Source organism: Mytilus californianus, unplaced genomic scaffold (genome assembly GCF_021869535.1).
Source record: "Mytilus californianus isolate M0D057914Y unplaced genomic scaffold, xbMytCali1.0.p SCAF_1, whole genome shotgun sequence".
Classification (NCBI taxonomy): domain Eukaryota; kingdom Metazoa; phylum Mollusca; class Bivalvia; order Mytilida; family Mytilidae; genus Mytilus; species Mytilus californianus.
Window position 1 is genome coordinate 67,909,885 of NW_026262581.1, and position 25,934 is coordinate 67,935,818.

General features: G+C 31.7%; 1 protein-coding gene across 2 annotated transcripts in view; it reads right to left on the minus strand.

Moving 5' to 3' along the window:
• LOC127706551 (laminin-like protein epi-1) overlaps nt 1–25,934 on the minus strand; it is a 122,253-nt gene that overhangs the window by 82,902 nt on the left and 13,417 nt on the right. For both annotated transcript variants that reach the window (XM_052211217.1, XM_052211209.1), the window contains exons 4-25: nt 24,934–25,144; nt 24,515–24,633; nt 24,011–24,101; nt 22,261–22,357; nt 17,281–17,456; nt 16,191–16,328; nt 15,488–15,625; nt 14,444–14,581; nt 13,152–13,289; nt 11,457–11,633; nt 10,962–11,120; nt 10,220–10,319; nt 9,623–9,779; nt 6,489–6,761; nt 5,475–5,569; nt 4,864–5,032; nt 4,407–4,567; nt 3,540–3,651; nt 2,455–2,537; nt 1,817–1,973; nt 843–972; nt 39–187 (exon numbers count right to left, since the gene is read on the minus strand). In XM_052211217.1, coding sequence (XP_052067177.1) covers nt 39–187; nt 843–972; nt 1,817–1,973; nt 2,455–2,537; nt 3,540–3,651; nt 4,407–4,567; nt 4,864–5,032; nt 5,475–5,569; nt 6,489–6,761; nt 9,623–9,779; nt 10,220–10,319; nt 10,962–11,120; nt 11,457–11,633; nt 13,152–13,289; nt 14,444–14,581; nt 15,488–15,625; nt 16,191–16,328; nt 17,281–17,456; nt 22,261–22,357; nt 24,011–24,101; nt 24,515–24,633; nt 24,934–25,144 — 3,168 coding nt within the window. The remainder of the gene's footprint in view (nt 1–38; nt 188–842; nt 973–1,816; nt 1,974–2,454; nt 2,538–3,539; nt 3,652–4,406; nt 4,568–4,863; nt 5,033–5,474; nt 5,570–6,488; nt 6,762–9,622; nt 9,780–10,219; nt 10,320–10,961; nt 11,121–11,456; nt 11,634–13,151; nt 13,290–14,443; nt 14,582–15,487; nt 15,626–16,190; nt 16,329–17,280; nt 17,457–22,260; nt 22,358–24,010; nt 24,102–24,514; nt 24,634–24,933; nt 25,145–25,934) is intronic.

Here is a 25,934-nt window from a genome sequence, read left to right on the forward strand (position 1 = left end):
CCTTCAAGTACCTTCACTTTGTGATCTATGATACTTACCACCCAGATTGTCTTTCCACTGGTGTTATTGAAACTGATTCTGATTTTACCATCAGTTCCTCCAATGATCTTGTTTCTAAGGTCGTCATCAAATGTAATGAGTCCACGGCATCCAGATAGGGTTGGACAGAATCTAGGTCGGAACATACCTGAAATTAACAAGTTTAACTAGTAAACTGACATGTCAGTAAGGGCCCCATTTGTGTGAGGCACATCTTTGTGTGAGGCACAGAGACTGACTGATGCATACAAAGCAATTCATTTTCATGGGTTTTCAATTTTCAATTTATGTTGGCTGGACCCTATATATTATATAGTCACATAGTAAGGTATAATTTCAAGAACTTTAATAAAATAGACTCGACGCCATATAATTTTAAAAAAAATATGATTGCCCATTAATGAGAAATAATCCAATTAATAAATAATTTGGAATTGAAATTCTAACATTTTTTTTAATTCAATAACAATTTTACTCTACACAACAGTGAAATTCTACAAAGAAAATATATGGTTGAGTAAGCTGGAGTGCCTGAAGAGAACCATCGACCTTTTGCAGGAAAACTGACATCCTAGTCAATCAAGATTGCAGTCGAACACACCTGCCACATGCTGGGTTTGAACTCACAACCTCAGCATTGACAGTCTAGTGATATAGAAGATGAACTACTTAGAGTGGCCACAGAGGCCCCTCCAATACAGTGATAGTAACCATATGTCCACTTTTACTCAATCTCACATTTAGATATAGCCATCTATTGTAAGTTGTCTCCCATGCAGTTTTTTATTGGAGAATATGCTCACCACTGTAATCCTGATTATCTACATGTATGTTAACTGGTATATCTATTCCAACTTCTCCTGGCATGTAGAAATGTACAAGGAAAAAGAACCTGCCTGGATCTCTTATCATTCCTTCTATGGTAATATTGGTCTGAAAATAAACGATATTTCGTCTGTTAAATATTATTTTCATTCTTGAAAAGTACAATGATGGAAAGCAAAAAACACCAAGTTAGTAAATAATATGAATTAACTACACCCAGATAGGAACCAAATTTGTATTTTAGAAATAATTCTAGAAATAAATAAAATGACATATTTTGAGATAAAAAGCAAAGGGTTCAGTAATGTTAGCTGATATTTTACTTCACATCAACAAATTCAAAGACTATCAGATCATACTGATACTTTCTTGTTTTAATAAGATATTCAATTATTATTCAAAAGTGTATTCATTTTTACAGAAAGTAAGAGGCTTATTGATATAGTCCATCTAATTTTTTCAAATAGACAATACAAAGAGATGATGAAATGACAAATGGACTTCTTCAATCTAGCAAAATTTGGTTTCCAGGCAACTGCCAGAGGTATCAACCCTGTCCACTAATGTTTCAGATCCTACCAACTGATTAAATTCAATAGGATTGTTTTTTATTGAATCTACCTGAAATACAAACAATGTATTTTGAAAACACTGAAGGCAAAGCAATAAACAATCAATTAATGTAAAATAGGAGATGTGGTATGATTGCTAATGAGACAACTATCCACCAATGACATGCATATAAGAAACCCATACTGTATAGTCAGTTATAAAAGGCCCCAGCAATGAAAAATGTGAAACAATTCAAATGAGAAAACTAACTACCTAATTTATAACAACACAATTTCGAAAAAACAAAAACAACAGACATGAACCGACGACAACCACTGAATTACTGACTCCTTACAATCAATCTTTAAAATGAAATATGCCAAGTTTTAACCTGACTTACCTGATATTGATTGAGACGAACCAGTCCTATGTTAGGATCAATTTCATATAATCCTTTGGGGAAGTCGAATCTGTCCACCTGGAGATCTTCATTTGGTGGTTCTTCAAAATCTATCCTGACTGACCCTACTGGGATGAAATATCTTGATGTGATACAACTGAAAACAAAACAAACATTATCATTTTTTAGTGTTTCTTTATCACTGAAATTGTAGTTGTTCTCCATTTATACCTGCACCATTTTTTTGGCAAATTCATGAATGAAAAACATCTTGCTAAACTCCCAACTCTTTTGTGTTTTCTTCGAAGCTGACAGATGATCATTTAACATTTCCCCTTTTATGCATGAATGGACAATCTTTATTTTGTCTTTTGATGGTTATTTTTAAATGAAAATAGGAATAGATAGTTTTTCTTTTTACTGTTAGGTTATGGTCTTATTGATGCATACCCCACATATCCTTTACTTTAACATAAACATCAATGACATCTTCCTTTCATTAGCAATATAGTAACAACATAATTTTGTGCTATTTTTTCATTTATCTTTTAATTGCAAATATGTAAAACTAAATAATGAAAATTCAAACTTTGATTTTGGTATTCAATATACAATTGTAACATCTACTGGGTACATACATTCCATTAATCCTGATACATATGATCTGTGGTCTGATAAATCCATGGCTCCACTGTTCATATGGTATAGCTGTTACTGAACCCTATGGAGAGCAATGAAAACTAATATATCAAATCTGCAAACAGTGGAAACCATTCAAATTAAATGTTCATGGTATTCTATTCTTTCTAAGAAAAAATTTTGAACACCTTCTCTTTTTTCAATCTTATGCGTTTTCCTGCAAAAGGTCTGTGGATCTCTTCGGGTAACCCAACTTCCTCAATCAATAATTACTGGCCACCACGAAATAGCCAATATTGGTGAAAGTGCCATTAAACACCAAAAAATCAATCAATCAAAATGTTGGTTTAAGGATGTTCGCTCCTCTTGTTTTTGAATATTTTGCCAGATATTCGGAATCATCTGGTTTTATCCATGTAGTGCCATTAAAAATATTTCCCCACTAACCCCTACTTTTCTTTTCATAATTTTATTACATATAGTTTTAAAAGCTATATTTGAAAATCCTATAAAATCCTTGTTATTTTTTCATATTTTTTCAAAGAAAAAGGGTGCTAATGTTAAATGTATGAAAAGTCTAGAGAGAATTATTTCCCGCCAAATTTTCAATGGCTTTTATCTCGAAAACAAGCACACGGACCCTTCGATTTTTTTTCTGCTGTTTTAGTTCCTTTATTTATATACTATCAATTTATAAAAGTCTTTTAAAAAGCTTGTTATTTTGAAACAGAGTAGCAAACCTCCTTAATGCTTTTAATTATCATTTTGTTTGTTTTGTAACCTTTTATATTACATGCTGTTATAAAACTAAAAAGACTATGTGGATCAACCAAAATTGTTTAATTAAGGTCACATATATTAAATTGCATTGACTAATATACAGGGTGACATTTCTCAATCCAAAACAATTTTATCAATTTAGCTGACATCACCCTTCTATCACCAAAAACATGCTTATAAATATTCCCTGCTTAACACTTTGGGTGAAAGTGGGTGGTATATCGTTACATATTATATTTCTTTTGAAAATTTTTAGTGCATTGTATTCTTCATTGAATACCAAGGCAAGAGTGGTTTTACTTACAATAGCTACATTGACATTATCATCACCGGTCAGTAAGATATCTGCATTATCCTTAATATTGACTACCATAGGCATTCCATTCACATCTGTGATTACTTGACGACACAAGACACTGGAAATAAATTCAGTCAGTCTAATAATCAAGCTTACTAACTCATCATTTATCAATTAAACTGTCCTTCTTTATCATGTATCATTTCGAATGTCCTGATTGAACATGTATCGTTTAAACTGTCCTGACTTATCTTGTATCGTTCTAATTGTCCTGTTTTATAATGTATCACTTAAACTGTCATGATTTATCATGCATCATTCTAACTGTCCTGATTTATCATGTATCATTTTAACTGTCCTGACTTATTATGCATCATTTAAACAGTCCTAATTTTCTAAGTATCATTGTGACTGTCCTGATTTTAGTATGTATCTTTCGAACTGTCCTGATTTATCATGTATCATTTTAACTTTTTAAGTATCCATTTAACTGTCCTGATTTATCATGTATCATTGAAATTGTCCTGATTTCTCATGTATCATTTTGACTGTCCTGATTTATCATGTATCATTATAATTGCCCTGATTTATAATGAATCATGTTAATTGTCCTGATTTATAATGAATCATGTTAATTGTCCTGATTTATAATGAAATCATGTTAACTGTCCTGATTTCTTATGTTCATTTAAACTTTTTTCATCACATATCATTTTAAATGTCCTGGTATATCATGTATCATTTTAACTACCATGACTTATTATGTATCATGTTAACTATCCTGGTTTATCATTTCTCTCCTTAAAAAATATATATAGATAATATAATTAATGTAGTCTGAAATTCTATTTTAAATCTAGTATTGAAATTTACCTATATTGACATTTATAAATAACAACATCTCCATCATAATCCTCATCTCCGGTCTTGACCTTCACATCCAAGTTTTGTGAATTGTTAGCAAAAGTAAAATAGTTCAACATCAAAACATAATCTCCTGGATTTGGAACAGCTAAATTCAGGTTCAAGTTTTTCTGGAAATTTAACAAGAATTATAAAAAATTTCAATTCAAAAATGACAAACCAAATTTAAAAAACTCCTCATATCCTATCCTAATTAAAAAGTCTTTAGTCCTACTACATGTACATTGTACTTTTAAATGTGATAGGCAGTCATATCCAAAAAAAAGAGTTCAAAATCTCTTTTTTCAACTACTAAGCAATAACATGTTAACAATTTTAGATATGAAAACCAATATGTGCTTAGGCTTCTTAACTGTATTTTCAGTCTAAAACAACTGCTAAATTTTAATATGATAACAATCTTAACCTGGTTTTTATCTAGCTGACCAAGTGCATTCAGTCCTAATTCATTTGTGATAACAACATCAGTGAAGACATTGGTGGGTGTTTTGTTTCCGTCCACATCAATGATATAACCATTCTCACCAAACACGGTAGGGAAGTTAGCAATGTCTGTATAGTTATACAAAACACACCTGAAACACAAATGTTATATAGATTGTACACCTGATTATTTCATTCTATAAACTAAACCAAACAAACCCTGCTACATTTCAAGCTCCAGTCTGTTGGATAACACTCCTTTTGAGATATTTTCAAATTGTTGAATGTGTGCATCATTGTGACAAAATCAGAGAATCCTGAAAGGTCTTTAAAACAGAAAGTAGAATAGACAATTGTCAGATCTATTGTAGGCGAAGCTGCTAGGTTAATGACATGAAGGAATAAAACTGGACAACATTTCTCACAATAATCCACTTTTCTTGATTATTCAATGTAGCAGCTTCAATGATCTCAAACTATCAAATGATAAATAAGTTTTTTCAATATAATTAAACAGACTTGTGACATATTCAAATAGTGAATCTTGATTCTTAGATAGGGTTGCCCTTCTTCAGAATGATTTGTTATACTTACGGTCCTCCGTCATTAGGAATGGTACAAGGTCTTGTCACATCTTCAGACAATACTGAGGCTTCATAGTAAGCTTGTGGAATCAAAACCATGTAATCCTAAGATATGAGAGAATACAATTTTTTTACAACAGTAAATATAACAAGTAGTAGTTTTAATCTATTGCTTATCTTACATAAATACATTCAAATAGTGTTACCCGGTACATATAAAATGATAAGAAGAAGAATTTGTCTGAGGACAAGAATGCCCCCACTCAACCTACGAACAAACAAAAAATGGGATGGACAGACGAAAAGACGGAAAGACAGACAGTCAAGGGTAACACTGAATGTCCCTGTCCCTACAGCGGGGGCATAAAGAAGTTCATTGCAAAAAATAATGAATGATCATTCCATCCTGTAAACTGTTTGCTCATTTATTCTGTTCATATGATTAAAAGTACAAAGAGTGACATGGATTGTGGTTTTATAGCAGCAAAGTGAATGACCTTCAATTTCAAAAATGTTATACAAGGAATAAACAGTAAATAAATCTATATGACAAATTTCTGTTTATTAATCCAATCTTGCAATTATAAACATTTATAATGTCTAAAGGAACAAATTACAAGAATCATAAGTTTGATATTTTTAACATCCATCACTGTATGTGCTTCCATCTTGATTATATCTCTCATATCCTACATGCTCTTTAGACATCTCATGTTGATATGTAACTTTATTATTTTTTTGGAATGTTCAAGTGCTCAGAATTGTTATAAAAAGTATTACCATTGTTAAAACTCTTTCAAAACTTGCAATATATGCCAGGTTACACATCACATATCTTTCTGTTGTGTGTAACAAACATAAAGAGAACAAAGTCATATATGCAATTATGATTGTATCGGTGAACTTCTGATTTTGGTGGTAAGTTTATATGGTTATTAGTAACTATGAAATATACAAACGTGAATTTAGTGTTTGTTATTTTCCAATATTAATGTAGAATATAACTGGATTATGATTAACTTACCAACATGACATTTTCAGAAGATTTTAATGATACCATCCAATTTCCTGGATCTAGAACAAAGTCATGCATTGATCCTCCACTCCCTACCGTCACAAAGTTAGGACTGTCGTTAGGTGGAAATACAACCTGGCTCATCTGTGGTGTATTGATCTCGGCCTGCTGAGGTTTCAGCATTACCTCCCCTGTTATTGACTGATCACTTGGGTTGAGATAACGGTAAATAATGCGATACAAACTTGGCTTCCTTATTCGTAAGTCTACAATGACTTCGGGCTGTAAAGAAAATAAATACAAATAAAACCCTCCGCTGGGCGCAGCTTGATACGACTGCAGAGGTCGAAACCCTGAACAGTTGGGGCAAGTATGGACACAACATTCAAGCTTGATACACACTGACTTTGGATTGTGATTAAATATTGACACAGCATAGGTTTCTGACACAGAATGAATGCGGTCTAAGAACTTATAAATTTTTAATTTACCTATTCAAACCATATCATTATTATTTGCTTTTATATATAAATCAGAAATAACCAATTTAAAATGGAAAATTTTAAAGGAAAAAAAAATCCCTCCCCCCAAATTTTTTGAACCCCCTTATGATTCATCACCCCCAAACTCAATCCCAGCCTTCCCTTTGTGGTATGGTACCTTGCAGTACAATTTCAGAGAAATCCATATACTTGAACACAAGTTATTGTCTGGAAACTAGAAAAATGCTTGTTTTTTTGCCCCTTTTTGGCCCCAAATTCCTAAACGCTAAGGGCAATTACCACCAAACTGAAACCCAACTTTCCCTTTGTGATATGAAACCTTGTAGTGCAATTTCAGAAAGATCCATACACTTACACACAAGTTATTGTCCTGAAACTAGAAAAATGCTTGTTTTTTTCCCCTTTTTGGCCCCTAATTCCTAAAATTTTGAGGCAATTCCCCCAAAATCAATCCCAGCCTTCCCTTTGTGGTATGGTACCTTGCAGTACAATTTCAGAGAGATCCATACACTTGAACACAAGTTATTGTCTGGAAACTAGAAAAATGCTTATTTTTGGCCCCTTTTTCCTAAACGTTTTGGGCAATTACCCCAAAACTCAATTCCAGCTTTCCCTTTGTGATATGGAACCTTGTAGTACAATTTCAGAAAGATCCATACACTTACACACAAGTTATTGTCATGAAACTAGAAAAATGCTTGTTTTTTGCCCCTTTTTTGGCCCCTAATTCCTAAAATTTTGAGGCAATTACCCCCAAAATCAATCCCAGCCTTCCCTTTGTGATATGGAACCTTATGGTACGATGTCAGAGAGATCCATTAACTTAAACTAAAGTTAGAGTGCGAAAACCAATGTGTCTTCGGTCGACAATGACGCCAACGTCATACCAATATACGACCACAAAATTTTTTTTCATAATTAAAAAAAATTGTTCAGAGTATTTAAATAAAAAACTTTAAAAAGACAAGGTTTTACTAACTGTAATAAAGCCAAGTTTAAAGTAGCACAATACAAAAGCAACTAAATTTTATCAAAATTTCATTTTCAGCTGTTTTTGTTACATTTAAAATTACAAAATCACAGAAGACAAATATGTTTCCATATCTTGCATTGTTAATGAGTTTTGATGATAATTATTTTTATAAACAAATGCATGTGTCTGACTGATACAAGATAAGAACATGTGGGCAGTACTTTGTGGTTTATCAATAGAATCATTTGATAGCTTTATGACCATTGACCAGCTATAAAAATAACAGTTATGAAAAAGAGGTGGATTAGGGGTTTATAGAAAAAAGAAGATAATGAAATCCCAATAAAAAATACATTTCTATATTGGAGCTACCAGGAGAAAAAACACAAAAATAATTTGGAGCTATAGACGGAATCAAAAAATAAATGTACAGATATTAAACAAATATAATTGTAGAACAATTAATGTTGCTGATGTTAATGCTGATGTTAATGCTGATGGTTATATCAGGTTTTCTTGAAAACAATGTGTAAATAGGAATTCTTTTTAAAAGAAAACACAAGTTAAATATTTTATTTTCAAATTACAAAAATAAGAAAATTCTTCTTTGTGTACAACACCATATTTTCATTGTATATAATTATAATTCTAGAAATCCCTCATAAGAATCCTCTAGACTGACCAACTGATCATTTTATGTACACATGCATAACTTACTTTTTGGGAAAATGTTAAAAACAAAATATATTGTTTTCTGTACTAAATGAATAAAATCCAAGGTCAATAATGATACTTCTCCAGCCAGATCTGGTTTTTGATGCATAGGGTGTGCATTTTCTTTATACACTTAGAATAGCTGAAATGGAATGCTTTCTTACTGGTTAAAACCTAATTGATTTATGATTAAAAGCCAATCCTGAAGTATCCTCATGGTACATGTGTGAATTATATTGAAATTGATGAGGGTCGAGTAGGAAAATCCTTATTTATTCAATTGTCACACATACATTTTTGCACACACATTTTTGTTGTGAAAATGTAGTTTTAAATGAAATTAACTCCTAGTTACCCTTATATGCTTGATTTTACCACATGTAGTTCCTTGGCCAGTTATCTACAAAAACATGTCTCAGATTTCCAAAAACGTCAATAGAACAAATTCTTTACCCAATTAAATTGCGAGATTTATTTTAAATTTATGTTGCAAACATAATTGAAGGGTTATGAGAGAATGAAAATACAATAGGAAAAATCTGGGACATGGTTTTGGAGGTCAAACTGTGTTGCACAAGAATCTATAAAAAAAAATTGGGATGCTATGAATAACAACGAAGCTAATTAAATTCCAATGTGGACATCCGCAACCTAGCAACTATATATAATAATCAATTATGTAATAATGAAATTATACCACCATTTGAAAGATTAATCTTTCTTCCTTCTTTTGGTTCCTCATTTATGAATTTTAGAGCTAGATGAAAGAAATTACATCAGTATAAAGTTGTCTGATTGGGGATTAAAAAATCTTTGTATTGTCCTACCTTAAGTGTAGTATTCCTAATTTGTAGACAAATGTCAGAAATTATAAAAATTTAAGCATAAACAAAATGTGCAAAGCAGATTACAGACTTTTGTACAATACACTCAAAATGTCTGGTCTTTAATACCTGTACATAATTCAGTATGGCATAACCTCTCCATGAAAAGTCTGGGAAAATACTCTCATCAAATCCATATCGAATACGAGAACCATCTGGGGTATAACCATCCTCAATTTCATATATGAACTGATGTAGTGATGGAATATAGTGAAGATCTGTTGGGCTACAAATACATAAAGGAATGAATATTGGGACCATTTTAACAAACAATACTCATTTCTTCAAAGTCTGTATATATATAAAACTATAATTTAAGTTTTTTAAGTTCGACAATTCCATCCATCAAGATTTTATCTTGTTTCTTTTGCTTTTTAATCATTAGTCAAGTGAAAAGTCTACACAGTGAAAGTAAGCATTCAGGTTTGTGAGTTATAAATTCTAAATTCTTTCTTTTATACTCAGAAACTAAATTTTTACTCTCGGTATCTCTCATATATCTTTTTTCACATTTAGCTTAACATTGAATACATATGAAATACATTAGACATGTTAGATGTCAAGCTTAAACTAGCCCTGAGTCCTAAAGTTGTGAATAATTTTTACAGATCAAAGACCTGCCATTAACTTCAATTCTTTAAATGATGAAAATTTAGTTTTGCTTACCTTGAACATTTTAGACCTTGAACTCTAGGTTTACATGGACATTGTCCCGTTCTTTTGTTACAAACATGGCTCATTGATCCACCAGTATCACAATTACAGGCTGTAAAATAACAGAGTTACAGGTTGTAAATTAATAGAGGTACAGACTGTAAAATAATAGCTACAGGTTGAAAAAATAAACAGAGATACAAGCTGTAAAATAAGTTAAAGGTTGTAAAATAATAGAGCTACAGCCTGTAAAATAACAGAGTTACAGGTTGTAAAATAACAGAGTAACATGCTGTAAAATAAAAGAGTTACAGGCTGTAGTAATACAGTGGCAAAATCTACAGGCGCTGAAGTGTACATGTCTACAAAGACCACCCTTTCTGAGAGGACTAAGTGGTCCTTAATTATACGTTGTGTAAAATAAAGATATGATTCATGCAGAAGGGACAAAAGAATGTGTTCTTTCATAGCAGATATCTCTCAAGACAAGTTCTAATGTGACATCATATTATCAATATGTCTGAATTATCATTATTCTGAATTATAAATGTATCACAGGGTCAGGTTTAAACTTCCACATAAAAGTATCCTTGAAATCCTAGATAATTTGTTTTATAATTTTATTTCATAATTCCAGATACATGTACTGAAAGAACATATACAAATATCATCATTGCTCCAGATATAAAAAAGAAATCCACTCATTTTTGATAAAAAAATTTCTTAATTTATTAGTAAAAGTTGTTAAACTTACCAACACATCCAAATGAGTTTTCTCTATCAAGACTGTGGAATCCATCCTGACAAACATCACACCTTTGACCTCCCACACTAACTTTGCATACACATTGTCCAGAACCTGGGTCACAGACATGTAATCCTGATGCTGTTCCTGGCACATGACAGTCACATGCTGAAATCAAAAATAAAAACCCAAATTGCATTGAAAATCATCATATGGGAAACCATTTTTAATTAGGAACTGTTTCAAAATATGTATGTGAATTGCAACTTTCTATCTACCTTGAAAATACTGAGAAAATTATGCAGCCTATCTATCAATGAGTAGTTATATAAAACTATTCAATCAATAATAAATGATTTTAGAAGCTCTTTAAATACCAGCTACAACCTGCTCTGATGTCCCTATTTAATCTTGTATAAAAGTACTATTTATGTCCTTAACAAAAGAAACATCTCCCTTTTTCCCCAAAAAAATATAAGGTGAAAAAGATCCTACAAAACTTACGTCTACATCCTCGTGGATTATTTCTGTCCAATCCATAATAGCCTGGTTTACACTCGTCACAGATGTGTCCCCTTACATTTTCCTTGCATTCACACAGCTGACCAACTGGTACCTGACCACATCCACCCAATGGGTAACCAGGTACTTCTTTAGCTCCAGCTGGGTTGCAGTTGCAAGCTAAAATATATGAAAAAGGTTAAACATATGAACTGATAAAATTCATCAGCAAGGTGGAGTCAAATTTTAAACAGAAAACGGACTTAACATATCCTAATTTTCTTAATTTAACACTACAATAAGTGCACTTTTATATTTTCATAAGCTTAATAACCCATTAACCATGTTCCTTTATTTAAATGTTTGCATTATTTGAAGGTCACCTACATACAAACCATACACTTCCTTTTTAAATCATTTGTCAATTTTTTTTTTGTGAGATTAAAAGAAAATCTATAACAACATACTCAATCAGACAATAACTATACATTTAAGTTTCATTATATGGCTCAATACTGTCCAATCAGAATTTCAGATACAAATTTTCTGGTCCTAATCTTTTCAAATTTCTATAAATCGAACTCTCAAACAGAATATACATAGGTACCGATAGAATTGACTGCCTCGTTATAAAAAGAAACACATAGTTCACACTCAATATTATCATTCTCTTACTTCACGTGTTTCCAAATGACTTTAAATATTTTGCTATAACCATTCATTATTTTGCAGACTAATGCAACGTTACAACCTAAACAAAACACAAGGAATGAGGTGTCAAATTGACAGCAAACTGGGTTTTCTGTATTTTGAAAGGCACTTTTAGGTTTTTTTTTACCTGCCACATTGTATTCCTATTTTTTAATCTAACAAGAACCATAACTTCTGAACAGTAAAAGTAAAAATCAACAATTTTAAACTTGACCATCATTTTGTTATCAGTAAAAGCATATTAAAATTTTAAGAGCATTGGTCGAAAGATGCATAAGTAATTGCATGGAAACGACATAAAATGCAATTTTCAATCTATCGAGAACCATAACTCATTGACATCAAAGGTCAAGATCATCAATAGTTCAATTTTTTTATCAGTAACAACATATAAAAATATAAAAGAATTGGTCAAGTGGTTCATAATTGCACGGAAACGACATAAAGTGTCATTTTCCAATAGTTCAAGGACTATCACTCCTGAAGGGTAAAAGTGAAAATCATCAATATTGAACTTGACCTCCATTTTTGTCATTAATATCAATATATTATAATTTGAAAACCATTGTTCGAATGGTTCACAAGTTTTTGAATGGAAACGACATAAAGTGCCTTTTCCAATATATCAAGGACTATAACTCCTGAAAGGTAAAAGTGAAAATCTTGACCTCTATTTTGTCATTAATATCAATATATTAAAATTTGAAAAGCATTGGTTGAATGGTTTATAAGTAATTGCACGGAAACTGTTGGCGGCCACCCACCTGCCATACTTCACTAAATCAATAGCTGTTTTTTTCCTTCGGAAAACCCTGTTAAAAAGTAGTTGATCGGAGTTGATACAATTGTTTTCTCCCATTAGATCAACAACTCATAATCATGTTTAAAATTTTGTCTAGTATTGCCATCATATGACTTAAAATGTTTTAAGATCATGATTAGGTTATACATACAACTTTAATTTCTTTGGTTTATATTCCTGCTTACCTTCACATTTAGGGAAATTAAAGAAATTCTCTCTACATCTGCTACAGGTCAGTCCTTCAAACGTATCCCTACATTCACATTGTCCCGAAATCTGGTCACATGACTGACGATAAGATCCATATCTGTCACAATTACAAGCTGAAATGCATAGGAAAATAACCTTAAAATGTGTAGGCAAACATCATATTATAAGGATAAAATATTGTTGATTCATGATCATTCTTCATGTACTAATTTTCATGAATTTCATGGGTAGGTGTAAACCATGAATTAAAGTGACCAACAAGATGCAAATTTTCAATAGGCATGTATGAAGAATTTGTAAAAATCAGAAAGATCAAAAATCCTTGGAAATAATCTTTTTCTCATTCAAATAAATGAATCCACTTTAGTTATTTTTTTGGTACTCATTTGAATATAAGAGATGTCCCGACAAGGTTTAATATTTCTGCTCTGGCCTAAAAAAAAAAAATCTGTGTTTCCGGTAACATCATTTTGTTAAATAGGGTCGGTAGGTCAGATTTTTTTTTTTTTTCTTTTTTTTTTTTGACATTGTTAACGAAATCCAGAAAATTATCATGGTTTTTCCAAGTCTGTGTCCGTAATTAGTTTCAAATACCGGAAGTGCGGCCATTTGCAATGTTTTCAAGCACCTGCTGTGCAAATTTCTTGGATTTTAACCTATTTGGAATACCTTTTGACATAAATAAAATGTTTTACTGGCTTTCTGTGCAGTTAGATAAATAATTATGTCGATTAATAGAAGCCTATGTCAAAAACAGGGTCGGTTGATACCAATTTTTTTTTTTTTTTTTGAAGATCCAATAAAAAAATTAGGGTCGGGGCTAAAAAAACAGGGTGGGGTTACCGGAAACACAGATTTTTTTTTTCTCGGCCTCTATATAAATAGTTTCAGGACATATGTGTATGTTAAGATTCAACAAAAAAAAGTGCAGTAAAAATCAATGCCATAAAGTCTGTGGATATCTAATTTTTTGTACATTTCTTCATCTTGAACCAGCTAACCTTTACATTGGGTAACACCATAATTTTACATAAATCTTGAATATTACTCATGTTTGTTGATTTCATCAAAAGAAAAACTGTATCGAGACCAAATTTCTAACTCAAGATTAATTTAATAATACAGTACACAAATAAATGTAAACATGGAATACAACGCTGCATCTCCTTTAAAGTTCTCTCTATCCATTGAATATAATATCAGACTATTCACATAAAGTTCTCTCTATCCAATGAAGATAAAATCACACTTTCCACATTTTACTTACGAGAACAATCTGGATATCTATAGAAGCCTGCAGCACAATGTTCACATCGAAGTCCAGCAAAGTTAAGACCACATGGACACTGTCCACTGCCTAGATCACATACTTCACTACCAGATCCAACAGGGTTACAGTTACATGCTTCAATCAAAAATAAAACATCAATAGTACTAGTTTTCTACTGTTGGATTTATTGTCTTTCAAATTGCTGACTTTTTATAATTATATATACTTATCCACTCATAACCATAATTTTAAAAGCATTATCTTCATGTGCCGGTAATTAACAGCTTGATCCCTTAATAATACATTTACTTACATAAAAAACTAAGCAGAAACTTTAAAAGGGTGTTCAGTTCACAAATGTGTCCATGGGACACAGATGATGCCCCAGCTTGTATTAAAGTGATAAAGGGGCATAACTCCAGAACGGTAAAAGTTAAACCATCCTTATTCGAACATGATTTGAGTTTTGTGGTAATAAGCATTGTGTATAAGTTTCATAATATTTGGTTGAGGCAAACTAAAGTTAGAGAATGGAAACCAATTTCGGGATGTACGTACAGAAGGACAAGGGTAAACCTTAATGCCCCCTCCGCTATGGCGGGGGCATAAAAAGCACAATAAAAATGTAATGCTTTGTTGCTCCTTTGCTGTGCTCAATTGCCAAAAAGTTTCACATTGTGGCTCACGGCTAATATTTAACAATATCAATATGCAGAAATTCCAATAATCTATACCTAGATGTCTTTTAGTTGTTTTTGTCATTTGGTTGCCGTCTCATTGATGTATATCCCACATCTCCTTTCAAGTATATCAAATAGTACTGATTCCCTTACTACTACTATAAAATTCACTTGCTATTTCAATACTGGTTCCCTTACTACTACTATACTGTTTCCTTACTACTACTATACTGGTTTACTTGCTATTTTAATACTGGTTCCTTTACTACTACAATGTTGTTTCCCTTATTAATGCAATACTGGTGCCTTATCTACACAAAAAAGTAAGGTAACAATGTTAATAATAAAATATCAACCTTACCTTCACAAATAGGATACCTAAAGAAGCTAGGTTTACAGCTATCACATCTAGGCTCCACAAAGTTATCTTGGCAAAGACACTGTCCTGTCACTTTGTCACAGATTTCTGGATGTGCTCCATTCTGATCACAGTCACACACTGAAAATAAAGTATATACTTAAACAGGTGATACATAAAAACTTATTCTTCAAAACTATAATTAGGTTCTGTAATTTTTAAACAGTACTTTAAAATTAATAGAATTTTGTAGAAATCCATCAATGTTTAGTTCTACAGTTGACTTATTCACAAATAACATCATGTCTAAAGCAAAAACAATCAAACAATCTGCTGAACAGATAAAAATTCAGTTAGGCAATCCTGAGAACCAAGAATACACAAAAGCTGACATTTTGTTGGATGTAAATCTGAAGCATATCTAGTGCACAAAAATATCAATCTTCACTATTTTAGCATTCTAACTTTCATTATTTACAAAAATAGCTTTACCAAATTCTTTTAAAAAAACTTCATATAGTAACTTTTTGCAGAATTTTCAAAACTTTCTGTTTTTAACAATTCAAAAATCAATCAGTTAAGACTAATTGTGAAAGCTAAAATTCTTTTCTCCTTTTTAACATTTATTGTTCGTTAGCAATGCAGGGTTTTAGCTACTGTTTATGTCACCTGTAAATAATCATTATAACTAATACTCATTACTTACATGTACAGCTAGGGAAGTCATAATAACCATCTGCACACTCGTTACAGTTCTTTCCAGCATAATTAGCTTCACATGTACATTGTCCAGAGGTAACATCACATACATTTGACCTTGACCCTCTTGTATCACACTCACAAGCTAAAAAGAAATAATCATGCTTTTATTAGAAGAAACGAAACACTGTTTTAATTTGCAATTACTCAAAATTAACAATGCCGTGTATTGGATAGTGAATTTTCCTCAAGTAAATTGTTCACTTTGGGATAGATATATAATAATCGTATGATTTCAGGTCATACTGCAAAAGAAAAAATACATTTTGGGGCTTATTTGGTCCTGTTAAAAACTCAACAAAAATAGTAATAAACCATTACTAATCACATGTTCTAGACTTTAAACTTAAACAGAAAGATTTTCAGAAAATGCAAGTATTACCTTAGCTGCTATTTGACTGTAATGTCATTAAAGAGGAGATTATCTAGATTGTAAGCAGAAAATGGCCTATTTCAAGAATATTTTTGTCAAATTATCAAAAAAAAACCAGTGAATAGATATTAAGATACACATCATTTGTGACTACCTATGTGAACTTGGGTTTTGCTCTATATTATTTTTAAGCATTTGTGATTGAAATTGTCAAGTTTTTGTGTAATTTGGCCAAATTAATGAATTTACTGTCCTTTCATGGCTGTTTAATCCATATTTACATCAAAACTTAGATTCACCATTTGAAATCAGAGACAAGTTTCAAGTACATTTGATCTGTGCACTAACTTGGTCCTCAATCAAATATTTCACTTTCATATTACATTGAGAATTTCCATTATTGCAGATATGAGATGATGTGTTCAGGATAGTTTTTGATACTAATTACAGCATGAAGTTTACTATCATTCATAATAGATTTCCTATCAGAGACAAACTTATCACAATCCTTTGAAAATTTTTAAGACCAATAACCAGTAGCAACTACTTCTTTGTCCAGTTTTCATGTTTTCAACAGACTTTTAATTCCTAAGCCTATCAAAACCAGGCAATTGCATCCTTTAAATCCCTTTTTATAAAGTCTAACATTCAAAATAGATTATACCAATACAATCTGGGAAGTTGTAGTAGCCAAGTAAACACATATCACATTTCTGTCCATCAAAGTTTGGTCTACAAGGACAGCTTCCTCCAGCCACAGTACAAATATTGTCCACTGTACCATAGAAATCACAATCACATGGTATACAGTCTGGGTAACCAAAGAAACCTGTGTTACATCTGTATATACAGAAAAAAGAAACTTCATTTGATACCTAAATATATGTTATGACTAGCTTGTACAGATATTATAAATTGTAGTATTTTTTCTAAGAATTATGCAATTCATTGATGTACAATAAAAAATTTTAAAATATAATTTATCTCCCTTTGAAGGAATATCAATATAAAAAAAGCCTTGTCAATATATTAACCTGAAATACTAAAACGTAACCCTGTGTTTTCTTTACCTGTTAGGGTTATGATTCCACCCTTTTACTGGTAATAGAGCAGCCCATGTGTGATTTGCTCCTGGCAGACTATGTATTAAAACATGTGTTTAAACATGCAGGATTATACTTTAAAAATAACAGATATAAATATTTGACTATTTTAATCTATTTTTTATGTTGAAAATGTGTTTATAAAGGAGACAACAATATTCATGTGTTGAAAATGTGTTTATAAAGGAAACAACAATATTCAAAAAACTTTTTTGATTCTCAACCTGTATACTCTTGAAGACACTTAATAAATACCAGGGGTATTACACCAGAGATAAAACTAATACAGGGTTCTCACTTAAAGGTGAGTCCATGAGCCCTGGACTCATCAAAATCTGTCTGGACTCATCAATTTCAAAACTTGTGAGTCCAAAGATCGTCAAAATTGTAAAATGTTGTATCAACTGAGCACATATATCATCATTTTATACAAAAGTTAAAAAATAATATAGATTTGATGTCATTTCCTTGCTCTATTTTGTCATAGAGACAGAAATTATATCATATATATTAATAAAATTTCATCTTTTCACTGCTGGACTCGCCATGGCCAAAAATGATGAGTCCCTGGACTCGCCTTCAAAAATCCTTAGTGAGAATCAAGGCTTCCAAAACGGTCATATATTCCGGACATTTGTATAATGTCCGGTAAAAGTCCGGCTGGGCAAAGCATGAAACGGTCATCTACTTTTTAGTTTTCAAGGCTTTCTTAAGAGACGGTCATTTTAACAAAATTCGCGATCTTTTTGACCCAACCTTTTGCCTTTAACAGCCACACTTTTCCGGTCATAAAAGTGACATGATTATTAAGTACTATCAAAACAACCCCTACTTTAATACCTTCTCATTTTAATCAAGGCTAATTAGTTGTCGAACAGCTGAAATTTACCTGTTCAGGTGACAGGTAAACTTTTTTGAACCGGACATTGATCGGTCTATTCAAAGTTATTTTCTTACATTTCAGCGGTTTACATCTAATTCATTTAGTCATAAAATGCTTCGCTGGGGCGCAGCTTGATACGACCGCATAGGTCGAACCCTGAACAGTTGGGGCAAGTATGGACACAACATTCAAGCTTGATACAGCTCTGAATTTGGATTGTTATTAAATATTTGACACATCATAGGTTTCTGACACAGAAAGAATGTGGTCTAAGAACTTGAATTTTTTTAATTTACCTATTATGGTCCAATGTCCAAAATCAAAATACATGGTTAGATTCAGCATATAAAAGAACCCCATATATTCAATTTTTGTTAAAATCAAACAAAGTTTAATTTTGGACCCCAACTTGGACAAACTTGAAAACTGGGCCCATAATCAAAAATCTAAACACATGTTTAGATTCAGCATATCAAAGAACCCCAAGAATTCAATTTTTGCTAAAATTAAACTAAGTTTAATTTTGGACCCTTTGGACCTTAATGTAGACTAATTTAAAAAACGGGACTTAAAATTAAAAATCTAAATACACGGTTAGATTTGGAATATCAAAGAACCCCAATAATTCAATTTTTGATGAAATCAAACAAAGTTTAATTTTGGACCCTTTTGACCTCAATATGAACCAATTTGATAGCGGGGCCCACAAATAAAAAATCTAAATTCATGGTTAGATTCAGCATATCAAAGAACCCCATATATTCAATTTTTGTTGAAATCAAAAAAAGTTTAATTTTGGACCCCAACTTGGACCAACTTGAAAACTGGGCCCATAATCAAAAATCTAAACACATGTTTAGATTCAGCATATCAAAGAATCCCAAGAATTCAATTTTTGTTAAAATCAAACTAAGTTTAATTTTGGACCCTTTGGACCTTAATGTAGACCAATTTAAAAAACAGGACCCAAAATTAAAAATCTAAATACACGGTTCGATTTGGAATATCAAAGAGCCCCAATAATTCAATTTTAGATGAAATCAAACAAAGTTTAATTTTGGACCCTTTTGACCTCAATATGAACCAATTTGATAACGGGGTCCACAAATAAAAAATCTAAATACATGGTTAGATTCAGCATATCAAAGAACCCCATATATTCAATTTTTGTTGAAATCAAACAAAGTTTAATTTTGGACCCCAATTTGGACCAACTTGAAAAATGGGCCAAAAATCAAAAATCTAAATACATGTTTAGATTCAGCATATCAAAGAACCTCATATATTCAATTTTTGCTAAAATCAAACAAAGTTTAATTTTGGACCCTTTGGACCTTAATGTAGACTATTTTGAAAACTGGACCCAAAATTAAAAATCTAAATACACTGTTAGATTCAGCATAACAAATAAATAAATGTGATCAAAGATTTTACAAATCTAATGCGCCATACTGTGCAATTAAAGATTACTTCTTGAAATTTTTCAATATTTGAAATTTGAAAAAAAATAATATTTGAAAAATAATTCTTTTTAATTTCTGAAATCTGAAATGAGAAAAAATTGACCCCCCACAATTTCTTTTTATCCCCCCCCCCCCCCTTTTTTCCCCAAAAAACTCTTTCCCTCAAGATATGGTCATAATCTCAATTCAAATTTCCAATGGAGTTGGCAACCATATTTACCCATTTAAATTTACCATAGTGCTAACTTAATCTATTTTATAATAGAATTAAAAATATAGTGTCAAATCTTTCATATGGATTTTTTTGTAAAAAAAAATGATGCAACATTTGCAGATATTTTTACTAGTCTTCCTTTATAAATATGCATTTCTTTAAACATAATTTAAAAGCAGTGTAAGGGAAGTAACCAAAACATTGTATTCGGATTACCTCCCTTACCTTGTTTAAATTATCTTTATTGTTCATTAACCATTACTTTATACATAATTTAAAAGCAGTGTAAGGGAGATAATTTCAATGATGAATTTGATTTATCTCCCTTACACTGCTTTAAATTATGTTTTGTACTAAAGTATTTGTCCATTAACCAGGACAACCTTGTTTTTCCCCCTTTTTTGCCCCTAATTCCTAAACGGTTTGAGCCATAACCCCCCAAAGCAAATCCTAACCATCCCTTTGTGGTATGGAAACTTGTAGTATAATTTCAGAGAGATCCATACACCGTTCCACAGTTATTGTCAGGAAACTAGAAAATGCTTATTTTTGGCCCCTTTTTGGCCCCTAATTCCTTAACTGTTGGTACCATAACCCCCAAAATCAATCCCAACCTTCCTTTTGTGGTATTTAACCTTATGGTAAAATTTCAAAAAGATCCATTCACTTAAACTAAAGTTAGAGTGCGAAAACCAATGTGTATTCGGACGACGACGCTGGACGACGACGACGACGCCGGACGACGACGACGACGACGACGCCAACGTCATACCAATATACGACCACAAAATTTTTTTGCGGTCGTATAAAAATGATTTAAATTATCAGAAATACGTTTACAAATATGATTTGATGAAAAAATTAAAAAGGTGAAAATGAAAAATCGTCATAACCACGTTGTTTGAACTAGTACACGTGTGTGCAGGTGTGAAATTTAAGTATGCATCCTAATTTCTTCAAAAATGCTTAAATTGTCATTGATACCTTTATCTCATGTTTATTTCGAATATTTTCTTGATGAAATAACGTAGAAAGAGCTACTTACACTCATTCATGCTTTGCAAACGTACACGGAATTTACGTCTCTGGTCCATGTTTTACCATTGTCAAGATAACATCCGGAATCAGATTTAAAAACGAAAGTAAAGTTTTTGACAAAGTTATTTTGCACAAATAAAGAGTCAAAGGCAGATATAAGTACGCTGATGTTGCACACTTCGAATGGTGCACTACCAATTTTACAGTTTACATCAGAACTTCGAATTTGAATCAAAGAAAGTTTAATATCGTTTCTTTTTAATGTCAATCATTGGGATGGCCAACTCGGCAACTTATTACCATAATTGCCTTTTGTTTATTTAGTCTTAAGGGATTAAAATCGGGATAATATATAAAATGTCCGGCTGGCAAAAAATAATTTTGGAAGCCCTGGTGAGAACCCTGCTAATAGACCACTTTCTATCAATTGCATTTCCGTCAAAAACTTTGGTTTTAGTGAACATCATTCGTGCGTTTAGGGGCATCGTCACTTCCTTCCCATGTTGATCCAGTGGTTGAAAAAAATATGATGCTATATTGCCCTAATTATTCGGCAAATTAAATTCTTATAATTGATAATCAGCACTGCTGTCATTAGGGAATTGTGATTAAGTACTTACGGAAAAAATATTATTTCTAGATTAGCCTGCATAATGATCACAAAGATGCTTGATGAACTTTTATAGTGCAGGGATACATGTGGTACCCTCTATCTGGTAAATGAAGTCATAAAGGCGTGCATAATTGACGAACTTTTCCGGGGAAGGACATGACTCGAAAATGGTCAATTGCATGGTATCATGAAAACCTGTTACTATCCTGATTTTTACTTGTTTATGGCATGTTAACTTGTATGTCCCAATACCAACCTGTGTGTTCTGGATAATATTTTCTGAAACTGTCACAATTTTTTACCAGTGTATTCTGGACAAAATGTTCTTACCTGTCACAATCTTGACCTGTGTATTCTGGACGACACTTGCATCTACCTGTTTCATCTTCACAATCACCAGTAGAGAATTTGAGGTCACATACACATGCTGTGAAAGACAAAAGCGAAAACAGCATACAGTGTTGGCTTTCAGACTGATGGAAAATCAAAGCATCGTGGATGTTGTGATCCAGCAAATTTTGTAGCTAGTTTGACTTTTTTTCTTACCATACTTTCAATATTTCTTTTTTATTACCATTTCCATAATCTCACTGTCAAATATCTATTCTATTGCCAACAAGATGGAGAATTTTGCAATATTGATGCAAATCATTTTGGTATTTCAATTGAAGGCACTGTCATATTTGTTTACATCTTCTTTTTTTTAGAAACATTTGAAATTAAATGATTTTGACAAGAATGTTATGGGAAATCCTCAAGCTTGTAGCATATTTCTATATGCCATTAATAATAATTGGCTGAATAATTTCCAGAAAGAGGCATTAAAAATGCCCTTTCTCAACAACAACAAAAATAAATAACTAATTTTTATCTAAATGGGTGTTCATTCTTCATTTATGATTAAGGAAAAAATACATTTCCTGTATTCAAATATACATGTACAAATACCTAATGCTGAGATAATTCCAATTCCTGTTAAATAGCAATATAATGGGGAATATACAAATAAATTGTATTGCAGAAAATACTCAGGTAAGAGTTATGCAATAAATTTATTGTTTCAACCAAATTACTGATAATTGTAACTTAAATAGACCTTAATTATTAACTTACATCAGATGATTATGACACTGATTTTACAAGTGAAATAAAATCTTGTTGCATTTTTTATACAGATTTTATTTTTTAGTCTTTTCTTTTAAAAGAAAAACATCTTAATTAAGCGTCAGCTTTCACACAAAATTAACAGAATAATTTTATGTAGTGTTGATCAAAATAAATAATAGGTACACTATTGAAGTCAAGATTTTGTGTATTCAGTTAGATGTGTAATAAATTGAAAACACAAATTCTTGACCTCAATACCAGTATGATTCTCAACTGTCATGATATATTAACTGTGGTCAATTAAGACTGCTTTTGAATGGAGTTGAATCCAATTAATACTAACACCTTTGAGTGTAATTGTTTGAAAATCGTGACAGTTGTCATTCATACTTCTATTGTATCAATACTCTTATTTGCCCAACGAAAGAATGGGAATAATAGCATTTCAAAAAAGTGTGGGAATCTTGTGACACATCTTGAGTCAAATTTTATTCAATGGCTTACAGGATAAAACACTTTCATAATTCTTATCAACTGCTTAAACTTGACAAGTAACATTTTCCACATTAATTAATAAATGGCAATTTAATATAAATTTTGATTTACTAAGGAACTATATGCAAGTGTATATCTAAAATAATGAAGTTGTTCGCCAAACCTTTTCTTATTTCAAGGACAATTAACATATCAAAAGTTGATATTTGATGATTAAATGGTGTATAAAGTTTCTGCAAGTCATAGAAACAAATAATTATTTTCATGATATGTCTTCAACTTGGAATTTAGCACCATCTCCAAATCCAGAGTGATCACATAGATCCAGCATGGCTGAATCAAAAATGAACAATAGCACTTGTTATGCATAATCATTTTGTAATTGTCAGTATCAATAGTCAGAAATTTGGAAAAATAGAGCGTCATCATCCAAACTTTAATCCTTTGTATTTTTCAAGTATATAAGAAATTAACATACGTCTACATGCATCCCTGGCAGCCCTGTCCACACCAGCTGGTCTATAAAACCCAGCTACACATTTGTCACAGTTAGTTCCCTCTGTGTGGTCCTGAAAATTAATATCATTTACTCAGAAATAAAATTAGGTTCATTTTTGCAGCTAAATTATTCAAGGGTATACTTTACTGGTGTATGAAATTTAACTTTGCTTGCTTTCTTAAGTGAACTAAAATTGTTTGATCGGTATTTATGTTAAACAGTATTTTAAACTTCTTGTCATTATCTGTTTTATTATTTGATAAGCTAATAATACAAATTATCACTCTTTCAATTGGTTTTAAACAATGGTTTAATTTGATTCATGCATACCGAGCAACCTCGAAAGTGAAATACACTGTTGTCCAATAGTTGCCTCTTTTGGTTTTTTTTTTGTATGATGTTGGGTTTCTGTCTCATTCAATTAACCCACATCTCCTTCCCTTAATATTGACTACTTTGTTTAATACATTTATATATACTTACCCTACAGTTCTGACATACACCACCTCCTACGTATTTACCATAGACATCTATACTCTGTTTTAGTCTGTCTACCTCAGCATCATATAAACAATCATTGGTATGTCCATAACATTGACAGGCTGTTAAAATATGATAGGTTGTAAAATTACTGGCCCAACATACCTACTACATTAACTTTGATTGGCCAGAATTTATTCAGTGTAAACAAGATTTAATGTCTTCTTTCTGGTGAGGTGTTTTTAAAATTGCTTTTATCGAATCATTTGTTTTATTTATAAAACTGAGACAATAATTTCCTTTCTTGAGTTTCTAATTATATGTTAATTAAAAATGAATTGGTAATGTTATCAAACTAAAATGTGATTGATTATACAAGTGTGAAGATACTCTGAAAGAGATTGTAAGCTTTTGAAACTTACGTTCGCAAACAAATGGGTGTCCAGCTTTGGCAGGCATCCATGACTTCTGTACATATCCTGGGCAACAAGTGTTACACTGTTCTCCACATGTGTTGTGTTGACATTTACATGTGAGGAGGCGGGGATTGTTAGGGTCTCGATCACATGATTCGGCATGGCCATTACACACACATCGTCCACCAAGAGATATGTCTTTGATACTATAGAAATACTGCAAAACAGATAATGAATTATCACAAAAAAAAATTGCAACTCCCATATTATTTATCCACATCAAATTCCTGACCTTTTTTCTCATCATCATTGACACTGCATGAAATTTTATTTTTCTAATGTTTACGATAAGAAAGAATGAAATTGCTAAATTCCTAATATTTTCTGCTTAATCCTAAAATGGATAATAAAACAGATTTATGATAAAAAAGAGAGGTGAACGATACAGAAGGGACATTCAAACTCAAAAGTCGAAAAATAAACTGACAACGCCATGGCAAAAAAAGAAAAGGACCAATAGACAAACAACAGTATCATTAAGCTTTTGTATACATAAAAACTATCTTTTACTCTTTTAGTTGTTTATATGGCATACACCTTGTTTACCTGTTTTTATTCATTATTTCATGTGGCTGATGTATGTAAGTTTATAATGATCAATGGGACCCTTTTTCAATAGTTTTGGGGGTTGGGGGGAATGGCAAGCCAAACTGTTGTTGACCATTCTTGTTAACAAAAAATAAAATCTTACTTGTAAGAATTTTAAAGCAGCTATGGTGGTTGATAGATAGGTTAAAAAAATATATACTAAATATCCTATGGATCATTCAGGTCAAGTTTGAATTAAATTGGTCCAGTGGTCTCAAGAGATTTTTTAGAGGATAATTAAGTGATGACAAAATCAAATATTTGATCCTATCTATAAAAAGAGTGAAGAATTTACACCATTCCTATAAATACTTTTAACTAAATAAGAAACTCTGTCACGAAATAGAAGTTCCTTCATA